This window comes from Diprion similis, chromosome 8, assembly GCF_021155765.1.
Source record: "Diprion similis isolate iyDipSimi1 chromosome 8, iyDipSimi1.1, whole genome shotgun sequence".
Classification (NCBI taxonomy): Eukaryota; Metazoa; Arthropoda; class Insecta; order Hymenoptera; family Diprionidae; genus Diprion; species Diprion similis.
This window is the reverse complement of record NC_060112.1, coordinates 10487566-10501831: the sequence shown is the minus strand read 5'-3', so window position 1 is coordinate 10501831 and position 14266 is coordinate 10487566. Positions and strand designations below refer to the sequence as shown.

General features: G+C 41.9%; 1 protein-coding gene across 2 annotated transcripts in view; it reads left to right on the top strand.

Annotated features, from left to right (window-relative positions):
• The window catches only part of LOC124409396 (tyrosine-protein kinase Drl-like), a 79321-nt gene that overhangs the window by 42354 nt on the left and 22701 nt on the right, over positions 1 to 14266 (top strand). For both annotated transcript variants that reach the window (XM_046886982.1, XM_046886983.1), the window contains one exon: positions 374 to 644. In XM_046886982.1, the coding sequence (XP_046742938.1) occupies positions 374 to 644 (271 nt within the window). The remainder of the gene's footprint in view (positions 1 to 373; positions 645 to 14266) is intronic.

The window sequence follows — 14266 nt, the reverse complement described above, 5'->3', positions numbered from 1 at the left end:
TTCATTATATGAAATTGAAGAATATTAATTCACATCTAATGGCCGAACTTAGTCATCTGCATGTATTCATGGAGGATTTTACCCAGATTATCGTTAACTCATTATCTCGGGTACACAGAATCTAAATCAAGAGTAGCTGAAAAAACATGCTCGATGTTATGAAAAATCTCGATCAAGCTTTAAATTGAAAACTCAATAATTACGCTGTCAGCTTTTTCAATACGCGGTTAAATCGTTTTGGTATGCATGAAAAAGGAAAAGCGATTTCCAGTCAAGCACGCGGAATAACGAAGCGAAAGTGAAAAGCCAGAAAAACTGCCAAAATAAAACGGTGGAAGCTTTTAACACGCGTTCTTTTTTCACCTGCCAACAGCTTCCCTACTCCATGCAGCTCGACTACGAAGTCGTCGGGACGCCAGGTCGAGGCAACACGGGGATGATGGCGCTACTGCCGCCAAGGGTGAACGTCTCGGCCCAGGGAGAAGTTCCAGTCAAGCTTCAGGTGTTCAGGATACGTTTGCCCTGTTCAGGACTCGCCAGTGCCGAGATTCCGTTGGTCTTGAGACTGAATGTTTCGGCACCACCTGGGACTCGATACAACGACACTGTTCTATTATTCAGACGCAATAAAATTTGTCTCAAAGGTAAGCTTAACGCGGTTGAATTATACTTTTAACCACGCGGGGGTAAAATAAATAATGTCCAATTTTTTACTTTTTTTTAATCACTCGAAATTGAATTTTGTAGAAAAGGAATTCGATTATTTCATGAGTTTAGAGCATCTCAGGAGCGATTTGCTATTTTTTAATGTAAATCAAATGTTCGAAACCGAATTTCTCAGGGAAGAAATTCATTTAGGTAACTGATTCTCGGCAATATCAGTTTTACCTTAATCCAGTATTAATTACGTTTTATTTTCTTTCATTTGGTGCAAAAAAATTATGTCAAATTATTTTGAGGATTGGACGAAATTCGAGTTCACGTAGATTTTGTGCTGTGAGTGAAATCTGTGGCCTTTCAATAAAATTTGTGTTTCACTCACAATCAGCTATATTTTACTTGCCCGCTCGATTCTCCAGCAGGTTTACCGCCAGCATACGCACACTCGATAACACCTAGTGTCAAAAAAAATTTGAAACACGGTATCCCCGGGTGGTTTGTTGAAATTGACGGGAAACAGGGTGAAGCTGGTGGCGTCGAGCATCAGGTCGGAAAGTCGCAGGGCGACATCCCCTCGCGTAGTTGACAGATCCGGTCTCGGATCCGGTTACAGTACTCGAAGCAGAACAACGAAAAGCAATCCCGTCCCAAAATTGAATTTCGCGCGGAGATTTAATGGAAAAAAGAAAGTGCAGAAACAGAGTGAATGAACGTATCGCGAAATATGACCATAATGCAAACCCACCCTCCGGATTTCATAACGAACTCCTACACACGTACCATTCGAAATTCACGAGTTTATTTCTTTGTATAAACAAGCTCATGTGATGGATGCAGAGAAAAGCGCGAAGTGAGGATTGAAAAGTTTTGATGAATTGTGAAACCTCCGCTCGACTCGGGACTTTTCTGGCTTTCCGGTTGACGGAGGGCTGAGAAACAGGGCTCGATGAAAATTATATTCCGAGTCGTAATCCGCGTCGCCTCGCTCACGGGGAAGAAAGGGAAGGGAACTCGAATATCGGGTGTACGATCTGTTGTTCGGTACACCCCCTCGACAAGAACAGGCTTTTTCCTCCCAGCCTTTCGGATTAAATGTAAGGGCACCCTTTCACCTGAGCACCGTGTTATTATCTTCTTTGTCGGTCCGCTTCCCCCGGCCGTTTCTGAAACGAAGTTAATACCTCACGGAGCGGTTCGGCTGATTGCGAGTGGAAAACAGGGCGCAAAGTACACCGGAAGAGAATTGCTGTAGATGTGTTTGGAAGAAGTTTTTTCGTTACGACTCGTGTTTTTCAATTGGGGAAATTAGAAGCTGATCAGCCTCTGTAGGTTGAAAAACGATCGGAACCGTTTAAGCTTCATCTCCCATTCGGGATAATCTCAAAAGAAAGTCTCGAAAATCAATTTTCTTTGATAAAAACGCACATGCTAGTCGATATTCCGAATTGTCGCAATTCCGATTGTTCACACTTTTTTAGACGTGACAAAAATCCGAGTGACTTGAGGGCTCGGAGGGTTGAATGACCCAATGGTGTGAATGAACGAAGGGTGAATATTCAGAAATGTTATAATTTTCAAAGGTCTTTGGGTTGAGAACTGAGAAGTCGATTCAAGAAAATCTTTCGTAACTAACAGAACCGTTGAGAATTCAAATCTTGCGGAAATTTGAACTATTCAGAATTCTGATCCTTCAAAAATCAGAACCAGTCAATGAATTTCGATCTATAAAGCAGACAAGTTTCAACTAGGTACGTACTTTTTAGAATAACAACAATTTAAACCAATTTTTATTCGCTGATCTCTTTCGCAATTCCTGCAGAACTGGAATATAATTTTTTACAAGTAATCGAAAATCCGAATAACAAAGATGATTTATTCTTTCGGAGAAATATTAATAATTATTTCTTAAGACCAATTGTATAGACTGAGGATTTTTCGACTTCGGTCGATACACGATTGAGGAAAAAATTTCTGGGTAATCGTTCAACAATGAAAATTATTTCTCAGAGCGACTGTCTATGTCAATAAAATTGTAAACAAATAATAGAAAGTAAGAAAATCACAATCACAAAACAAATGTCGAATGAATCAACCCCTCTAGAGACCAGAATGTGGAAACAAGAGAACGCGTGAAACCGGATATCTCATAAACCTTCCGCGCGCGTGCGAAAGAGAAAAACAAGAAAATTCGCAGCTATCCGCAAGGCGAATCGGGTTTCTTTTTTCAATCAAACAAACGCAGCTCGTTCATTTACTTAAGCTCGGCAAGCTCGAGCCACTCTATTTTTATAACTAACAACGGAAAAAGGGGTTCCCCACGGAACGCGATAGCGAAATACCTCGGGGTTCGTGTTAATCCAGCTGGACTTAATTTCGGACGAGCGTAAATCTCAGTTTGCCACCATTTGATTGCGGTCGTCCCGAGGTCGGCGGACGGCGGCGGTTTATGTCTATGCTGGCCAAAACCTGTGAGAAGAGGAAGGGAAGCCTCCCTTTCGAGAAGGCACGGTCAATGGACCGATTCCTTGAAGCTTAAGTCGCGTCGAGACACGGACAACGTCATAGAAGGTATAGATATAGGAGATTCCACGTCAAATGGATCAAGAATTAATCTTATATTTTGTAAATCGATCCAATTTTTTTTACGTTAAATATTATAGGTACAGAGAGAAGGTACGTGTTTTTTTTTCTACCGCAAAATGACTTTTTTCTGTTTCAATTATAGAATGTACGATTAAAACTCTTGGCCTTCGATTTGCTTATCAGTAATAACGCTGCTGGTCGTAACTATTGATAGCGCCTCTTCAACTCAGATAGTGATTATTCCAAAATCTCGCGTATCTCAGTAAAAACTTTCAATTTTATATCCACATATTATGTGCGAAAAACAGATGTAATCAAGCTAATTATGTACATCATATCAACGATGTTTTGGTGTCACCTGCTCATGAAGCTTCTTATCCTGTGGCGTAGCGTCGACTTTCTTCACACCGCAATGATAACAAAGCCCCGGTTTCAAGATAGAAGATCACAATAGTTGTTTATATCGTCGTCTGCTTGCGTCAACGTCTTCATGCAAAAGACAACGCCATTTGAGGATCTTCAACCACGTGTTTCGGGATTTTACTTTATCAAAAATTGCTTTTGATGCTCATTCAGGCCTCACGTTGGCCGCCAGTTGTGGCAAAACACCCGCAATCGAGTGGCGAATTTGCTCGCAGGCTGAATGGGGTACAAATCGGGCCTAAACTACGAAATAGCTACTCTCACCGTCCTTCTTTTGGACGCAAGGTCGGGTGCGATTTTACTTACCTAGCCGCGAACTGAAGCGCGGCTGCTGCAGCGAGTTTTTTGTGACGATCCCAAGAAAATAGGGTGCAAGAAAGATGGCCACGGAATAATCTTGATATGTTATAAGCATAAAATTACCAATGTAATTTATTTACCTGAATTGCAGGTGAATACAGCAAGTCTTTGGCTGGAAACAGGATCGGTTCTTGGCTCTCGGGCACACGCACACACTCGCATACAAAACTAATTCACTCTACACACGAGGCGGCTCCTAACTTGAGCGTCGATGTGACGCTTCTCGCGATAATTAGCTGACTGACGCCCCGCACCTTGTGGCGGCTCGGGCCTCTCCCCCTCTGGACCCCCCTATTGCGGGGTGCGCGAACTCGATTTGAAATTTATTTCGTGCCTGGCGCCACAAGATATTGAAAAGAAATTAGTAAGATTGGTGAGGTGAAAATTTTATTTATATATGAGACGTAGCGGTCGATGTCTGATCGGAAATTTGTCGGTTACACAAGCATAATGAGATTTTCTCAAGGTTTACTACGCTGGGCAGAAAATAACCGACGTAGTTTATTGCTCAACATGCCAATTTAAGTTGTCGCCACGGCCCTTGCTAAATCTCTTAGTTTTCGGCGTTGGTTCTTTCCAGTCGAGGTTTTGGGAAGCCTCTCGAGAAACGTAACGCCACCACGAAGTCGATTTTTGTCTGGCATTCTTGCAGCTACGAAATCAACTATTTCTGTTTCAGTGACCTGAAATGTTTTAAGTGATTTGTGAAGGTAAAACCTGCAGTGCAAGGTCTTGGACTCATGGCTAGACGTGAGAATGATCGATAAAAGATACCTTCTTCCGTACGTCAGAACCAGTTGCCCTGACCACAAACGCCATCGGATGTTCCACGTCAAGAGGGTGAGGTTGTCCCACAACAGCCACTTCCATGACTTCAGGATGAGTCAGTATCACGCTCTCGATGTTGGATGGATATACATTGTGATGACTGTACCTGATCAACTCCTTAATTCTGTCAACCACGAAAACGTTCCCATCCTCGTCATAATAACCGAGATCTCCAGAGTGGAACCATCCTTGGACAGATAAGCGGACATCATTTCAAGAATCACAAATATCATCTAAAATTTGCACTAAAGGTCTGTAAAATCAGCTAACCTTCCTCGTCGGCGGCCTTGGCTGTGGCTTCAGGATTCTCGTAGTAACAGTTCAGCATGAAGCTGTTCTTCAGCAGCAGTTCACCCTCTTCTCTGGGACCCAACACGCGTTTGGTATCCAGGTCGATTACCTTCAACTTAGCATTTTCCACAATTTTACCGCAGAAGGTGGATGACCCTGTGTCCAGCGACTGGAGTGAAATACAACCAACTTCCGTCAAGCCGTAGTCTGTGACGATCTGGACCTTCGGCAAGCACTTGGCCAAAGATTCGTAAGACGTTGCGGATAGTGGTGTTCCACCAAACATGACTCGACTTAAAGAAGAAAGATCGTAGTGGCCCAATGCACCAGATTTTGCGAATCTGTTGAGCATGCTGGGAATCGTATGAAGCCAGTTTACCTGAAACATAACGTGCCTGAAGTTCAGAGTGTTTATTTGAACGGAAATTCTAATGACTTCTCCCGGACAAGTTTTCCAATACATTTTTACAAACTAAATTGTAACTTTGGTAATCTAGACCTGGTTGTTGATAAATATTTTGTACACCGTAGAAGTATTAGCGGAATCTTACATAAGTTGTTATACCGCAGATTACGCCACTCGATACCTGGAGAATAATTCAAACACATCTGAACTTACTTTGTATTTTTCTATCAGGGCGCAAGCTAAGCGCTCGTCAAAGGCTTTTGCGATCAATCTAGGTATGCCGCAAGCTAGACTCATAAAAGAGCAGCGTAGTCCAGTAATGCAACTGAAGTGTAGAAGGTGCAGGCAAACCTTTCCACTCATGCCAAAATTATTGGATTTTATGCAAAACTGCATCAGGAGAGCGGCGTGGCTCATTGCAGCACCTTTTGGTAGGCCCGTTGTTCCAGATGTAAATATGATTGATGCAATCTCCCTGGAAGATGCGATCGGGGTACACTTGAAATTCATCACCTCTTCGGCATCTGGTTTTGCGATTGCACTTTCGAGATCAATGAAACTTGTACAACGGCCAAGGACGACTATTTTTGCATCAAGTTTCGCTTCTTTAGCTGATTTCTCTACAGCCGCAACTCCGTTTTCACTGACGAATATTATTTTTGGTTTAGCGATACTCAACTGGTGATGAAAGTCAGCTGCAAATAAAGTTTCATATGTCCATTTTATTGCATGAAGGGTCATCAAATTATGAATAACCTCGTAAATAACTCTGGTATAAAGAGTGTTTCGAAACTTGCAGAGAGCATGCAATTAAATTTGGAACTGGAGAATATCAAATTTAACCAGTATATTCTCAGGTGGACACTCACGTATCATCACACGATAACGAGCTATGGCATACCCAAGTGTCGATAACATTAATTAACCACTGGTCCACTCGAATTTGTTTCACAAAGTGTGTCCTCGGTTTTATTCTTCTATCAAAATCACGCGCATTCTTCGTTATATATGAATTATGTACTCACATGTGTCCAATGCTACATCAGAAGCACTGAATATAGCTCCGAGATACAACGCTGCGTAGCAAGGAATCATTGCGTCGAGTTTATTATCGGAATAGACTGCAACGACGTCTCGTGGCATCAAACCCTGGGACTTCATCCATAGGGCGCATCTAACGCTTCGGTCTCTCATACGTCCGAAAGTGTATACTTCGCCGGTCGCGGTGTCAACCTAATACGGGAAATCGAAAAGGAGTCTTTTTACTCAGTTTTGCCAAATTTAATGATAAAGATTGCTTTACTTTCATCTAATTTTGACAGGGGACTCTGAATGGAAAATAAAAAATGTTGTCTCTCACAGAAGGTCCTTTTTTTTAGTTGTAATACTCAAACACTGACATTCAGTACATTAGTAAAATTTTAATTTTTTTCACAAAGTACGTTCCAACCTGGATAAGGTTTCGTTGGGACTATCCCGTTTTGTGTTATATTCGGTTGAAAGAATGATAATTTGATAATGTGAATTTCAATAAAAAAAATCCTATGTATGTGGAAATCCATTTTGCATATCGTGCTTCATATTGCTAATATTACCTGACCCGTCAAGTCTGGATTGCTTTCCAGTCTATCCAGTACAAATTTCCCAATACTGTTGTAATCGGAGTTGTAAGAGACTTCTTCGCCCTCCAGTACATGGTTTCGTATTTTAAATCCTGAATTATTCTGAAGAAAGACTTAAATTGATTCGGTGTCTCACACGCAAGTAATCAGTGTGTAAATATCAAAGTGTGAAAATATTTTACCCACCGCTTTCATATTCTTCAGAAAGGCTTTTTCTGGCTGTTTTTTTTTTTTTGCTTTGGAAGTTCTAATGAATGTCGCTTTACCACACTTTCAGGAATTCGAAAGAAAATACAAAAATCTTACTCAAAATGGTGCTGAGATCGTGAAACCTAGGACGATCGACGAATGAATGATAGAAAAGATATCTTGTGAAGACCTCACATTGAGGTGGCCGCAAAACCTCAGCGGTCGTCGTGGCACCCAAAAACAGTTGTTATAATTTACATAAGTATGCGACAGCCATTCCTCGAAGTTATGTAATTTCTCAAACATCCAGCGTGCCACTCATTTAATAATAATATATAACAGACTTCAGTAGCAGTAGTATGTTGGTTCTGGACCACCGCGTGTGCGTGCGTCCGTGTGACCGGCTTGAGCTGACAACACTTTGCCCAACAGTGGGCTCGAGTTCGTTGCGGCACTGTTAGCGTTGTTAGCATATGTACCGGGCTACATTTGCCTGCGCTGTTTCATCGCCCAGTGAGTAAAAAAAAACACCTTTAAATCATCTGTCATCAAAATTGTCAACTCATATAATTTTTTCAGTTCCGACATATCCCAATTTCACAACAATGTACTATTCCACATCTCATATGTTAAACCCGACTCGTGTACGCGTCGAGTTTGTGGAGACAGCTTATTCGAAACAACCCGGTCAACAGAGGGTTGTACCAAGTGCGACGAAGTGACGACGAAATTAAAACATATTGTCGAAAGTATCAACTTTCTGTTTTAATGCAGCGTAGGAACACGCCTCCACACATTCCCCTGAAAATATAATGTCTGCAGTATCATTTCCGGCCTCAAGCTCAAAGGTCAGCAACTTCCGCCTCCTAATAGTCGATTACCCTGCCATTAATTTTCGCAAAATGCAGGTTTATAATCAGTCATTTATATGCTCTGCTTCCATATGCAACAGAATTACATTGTATGCAGAACGTCCTCACGTGAGTTATTGCTCACAGCCCATCATTGTTTCATACTTCCACCACCATTTTCCCCTGTATATAAAAACTTCATCATACACCGCCTGAAGTCACAATCACTCCGCAAGCTGAACAATCCACACGCAATGGCTGAACTTCGAGAATTGGAAAATATACACCGCGCCGTCGGCGTTGATCGCATTCTAACCAATGAATTATATTTTGTCACAGACAAACTTACTCGATGAGCAACCAACCGCGTCGAAACAACTAATTTTTCGGAGACTTTGGTTTGAGTCAACTGCTACCCGAATGGGATGTATTACCAGAGAACGAGCCGAAGACTGGTATTCCCGAATCCATCAAACTACTCACCGACACACATTCCTGTTCTCTCAACAACGACGTCGGCAACGGAGAGGTAACCGTCCAAATTAAAATCTACAATACCAAGGATATTCTACGAACTGACAAGGCTGACTGGTGGCGAACCGCTCTGTCCAACATGCAGTTCACAACCAACCGAAGCTCTCCCGAATATCAGCTTTTGGGTGACCTGACTGCGAAAGTCATCTTCCGAATCCGCAAACTCCCCGGCAGCAAACCTGAACGCAAACGCAGAACCACTCAAAAAAACAAATTTAAACCTTATTGATAAAAAAAAATGTATTGATTGAATAAACAACTTTATTAAAAATATGATAAATTTTTTATTTTTCAGTGTACATTTATTTCATTCCTCGAAATTACTCTTGTCCTGATATTCATTGTACCACAGTCTCATGAGTTGCACGTTTTCAAACGCACAAATCCCTGCATGAAAGCTGCAATCAACAATCTTCTTGTCGCAGGATTTCCTCAACATTCCAATCGCTGGACAGCCCAGTTCCATCATATCCACCGCATTCAAATTTTCCGCATATTCCTCCAACCAACGAATTTTTTCCAATCCCTTGACAAGCACCAACGGCGTTCTGCCCAGGTGATCGCGCATAATCCTCCTCAAGTTGCCGTAAGTTGTAAAACCATCAGTCCACTGGAATCCATGATGATTATGCGTAAGATACTTCACTTGATGGCGCAGTTCATTCGACAACAGGTTCCAGGCGTATGGATCTCGAAATATGTAATGGTTCATAGTCTTTGCTACGTTCTCATAAAATGCGACTTCTTTCACCACGAATTTATTCCCAACGCCGATAAATCCCTGCACATCCACGAACATACAATCCATTACAGCAATTTTCGAACAACGTTCGTTAGAGGTGTGTACTCGACGATTCGATCGTGCAGTATGAGACAATATGCAGCCGTACCATCCTCTATATCCGTTTCGCTCTCAAATTCTATTCGTATGTCAACTGTAGCACTTTTTATAGATTCATTTTGTCGTGAACAATCTATCACTATTATTGGTGCATCCTTGATGTAAGTTTGCATATCCAGAATGGGTCTATTCACAGTTCCATAATACGAATTCTGGAACTTAGCATACATATCGTACAGTAGAGCAAATTGTTCATTTTTACAGCTTACGTTTGGATTTTCATATGGATATGAATCACTGTTCAGAAATAGCTTAACGTTGCGTAAATCGCAATGGTCGAAATAACTCGCATGATTCTTCACGTTTTCCTTCCGATTTCTTTGCAATGCAAATATCACATATCTTGGTTTTTCCAGTTGCCTTGCTATTTTGATGGGCCAAACTTGCATTTTAGATTTCGGTAAATTGGGATATTCGTGCAACGACCAAGATCTGAAGCACATCTGTATCGGTTGATTTTTCTCCAATATTCTCAATAGCGACAGCTTTTCAACATCCGATGGCATCACATGCGGTATTCTCCATTGTAATTTTGTTATTTCCAAACGCATGTCTTCCGCAGCTGCACCAGTTTTGTAGCAATTTTTATCAGTTCTGCTTCGTATGAGAATGAGTTCGTGTCGAGCGTTGGCAACAATTTTCTTATAATCTTCTGCGAAACCCAGCACGGTATTCAACGGAATACACAGGCTGAAATTTTATATCCACCATCCTTCCATCCAAATGTTTCCATGGCATTTTTCTTACTCTGTTCCAGCGAAATATAATTTTTCAACGTTGATGTTATTCCTACATTCTTACAACGATCAATTTCCACACCATTCAATTCGTAGCGTATTTCATCGAAGAAAAAACACGGAAAGTTTTTTTCTAGCTCAGAATCAATTTGATAATTTCTCGCACCCGCAACAATTTTGAAAGCTTTTCCCTGAATGTAGATGAAACTCTCACTCGACAGCACACACAAATCCTGCTGTTGTATCAAAATGCGTATCTCGTCGTTATTGTTGTAGAAGGAATTTGCATACGGATTATGTGCATGCACGATCGCCTGGTTGATGCTGTTGTCGTAGACCGGCGATGCATCGATTCTCAGGATGTTGGACATCATTTTCGAAGTTTAAACCCCAGCGAAATCAAAATCTTCTTGCTTTTTGAAGTAAGCAAACGTTCGGAATTTAGTGACCCTTTTGTATCCCTCGGCGATTCAGTACTGACCGAAACAGTGCTGGATGCTTGATTATATGCGTTATTGTATGTTAGCATTTTCAATCTTCTTTCAAGTGAAGTCGTATAGTGATTTCTTCCCCTCTGAAATTGACCGGTGCTCCGCTCTGGTCAACTATACTCAGCGTTATGTTGTAAATCACGCGAACACTCACCGGCATGTAGATGATGCTCCGGGGCGATTCCAAAATTTTATAACCTGGCGGAACGTCTGGCGAAAATTCGTGTATCGTGTGAGCCTGCGAACTATTGCCGAATGCGCCATATGTTACGCTACACTCCACTTTAATGGAATTAACTTTGGATATTTTTATCGGGTTTGTCGACTCGTGCCATTCCCCTGCTTTACGTATCTCACCATCATCAAACCCTAACAATGGCGCTATCTAGTTATCATCCAAGAAATCGATGTCCCATCTACACCAAAGTTCCGATTTAAGTGTATTATTATTGGCTCGAATTATTATGTTTGGTCCTTCGACCACCTTGTTACCAGCGCTAACATTTTGTGAAACATCAATCACGTATTCCATATGTTTTTGCAGATATTTGTTTACATCCTCAGTGGTATACGACCCCGTCGGTATAGTAATTCGATTATTGTAATTATAACCCAAGCTGTTGCGTGTTTCATCAATGTTGGGTATTGAATTGTATGATTGAAACGTGACCAGTCCCATTGAATACGATTTGCGGTGATTTAGAATTATCGGTGGAAAGTAATTCGCACTCAGGGCCGATGTATTACCCGTTAACGTGAAGGTTATAGACATTATTCCTGGTGCGATTTTACTTACCTAGCCGCGAACTGAAGCGCGGCTACTGCAGCGAGTTTTATATGACGATCCCAAGAAAATAGGGTGCAAGAAAGATGGCCACGGAACAATCTTGATATGTTATAAGCATAAAATTACCAATGTAATTTATTTACCTGAATTGCAGGTGAATACAGCAAGTCTTTGGCTGGAAACAGGATCGGTTCTTGGCTCTCGGGCACACGCACACACTCGCATACAAAACTAATTCACTCTACACACGAGGCGGCTCCTAACTTGAGCGTCGATGTGACGCTTCTCGCAATAATTAGCTGACTGACGCCCCGCACCTTGTGGCGGCTCGGGCCTCTCCCCCTCTGGACCCCCCTATTGCGGGGTGCGCGAACTCGATTTGAAATTTATTTCGTGCCTGGCGCCACAAGATATTGAAAAGAAATTAGTAAGATTGGTGAGGTGAAAATTTTATTTATATATGAGACGTAGCGGTCGATGTCTGATCGGAAATTTGTCGGTTACACAAGCATAATGAGATTTTCTCAAGGTTTACTACGCTGGGCAGAAAATAACTGACGTAGTTTATTGCTCAACATGCCAATTTAAGTTTTCGCCACGGCCCTTGCTGAATCTCTTAGTTTTCGGCGTTGGATCTTTCCAGACGAGGTTTTTGGAAGCCTCTCGAGAAACGTAACGCCACCACGAAGTCGATTTTTGTCTGGCATTCTTGCAGCTACGAAATCAACTATTTCTGTTTCAGTGACCTGAAATGTTTTAAGTGATTTGTGAAGGTAAAACCTGCAGTGCAAGGTCTTGGACTCATGGCTAGACGTGAGAATGATCGATAAAAGATACCTTCTTCCGTACGTCAGAACCAGTTGCTCTGACCACAAACGCCATCGGATGTTCCACGTCAAGAGGGTGAGGTTGTCCCACAACAGCCACTTCCATGACTTCAGGATGAGTCAGTATCACGCTCTCGATGTTGGATGGATATACATTGTGATGAGTGTACCTGATCAACTCCTTAATTCTGTCAACCACGAAAACGTTCCCATCCTCGTCATAATAACCGAGATCTCCAGAGTGGAACCATCCTTGGACAGATAAGCGGACATCATTTCAAGAATCACAAATATCATCTAAAATTTGCACTAAAGGTCTGTAAAATCAGCTAACCTTCCTCGTCGGCGGCCTTGGCTGTGGCTTCAGGATTCTCGTAGTAACAGTTCAGCATGAAGCTGTTCTTCAGCAGCAGTTCACCCTCTTCTCTGGGACCCAACACGCGTTTGGTATCCAGGTCGATTACCTTCAACTTAGCATTTTCCACAATTTTACCGCAGAAGGTGGGTTGACCCAGTGTCCAGCGACTGGAGTGAAATACAACCAACTTCCGTCACGCCGTAGCTTCCGACGATCTGGACCTTCGGCAAACATTCGACCAAAGATTCGTAAGACGTTGCGGATAGTGGTGTTCCACCAAACATGACTCGACTTAAAGAAGAAAGATCGTAGTGGCCCAATGCACCAGATTTTGCGAATCTGTTGAGCATGCTGGGCATCGTACAAAGCCAGTTTACCTGAAACATAACGTGCCTGAAGTTCAGAGTGTTTATTTGAACGGAAATTCCAACGACTTCTGCCGGACAAGTTTTCCAATACATTTTTACAAACTAAATTGTAACTTTGGTAATCTAGACCTGGTTGTTGATAAATATTTTGTACACCGTAGAAGTATTAGCGGAATCTTACATAAGTTGTTATACCGCAGATTACGCCACTCGATACCTGGAGAATAATTCAAACACATCTGAACTTACTTTGTATTTTTCTATCAGGGCGCAAGCTAAGCGCTCGTCAAAGGCTTTTGCGATCAATCTAGGTATGCCGCAAGCTAGACTCATAAAAGAGCAGCGTAGTCCAGTAATCCAACTGAAGTGTAGAAGGTGCAGGCAAACCTTTCCACTCATGCCAAAATTATTGGATTTTATGCAAAACTGCATCAGGAGAGCGGCGTGGCTCATTGCAGCACCTTTTGGTAGGCCCGTTGTTCCAGATGTAAATATGATTGATGCAATCTCCCTGGAAGATGCGATCGGGGTACACTTGAAATTCATCACCTCTTCGGCATCTGGTTTTGCGATTGCACTTTCGAGATCAATGAAACTTGTACAACGGCCAAGGACGACTATTTTTGCATCAAGTTTCGCTTCTTTAGCTGATTTCTCTACAGCCGCAACTCCGTTTTCACTGACGAATATTATTTTTGGTTTAGCGATACTCAACTGGTGATGAAAGTCAGCTGCAAATAAAGTTTCATATGTCCATTTTATTGCATGAAGGGTCATCAAATTATGAATAACCTCGTAAATAACTCCGGTATAAAGAGTGTTTCGAAACTTGCAGAGAGCATGCAATTAAATACGAAAATCGTACTCAAAACTGTGCTGAGATCGTGAAACCTAGGACGATCGCCGAATGAATGATAGAAAAGATATCTTGTGAAGACCTCACATTGATGTGGCTCACATTGAGGTGGCCGCAAAACCTCAGCGGTCGTCGTGGAGTGATAAGCACCCAAAAGCAGTTGTTATAAGTTACATAAGTATGCGACAGCCATA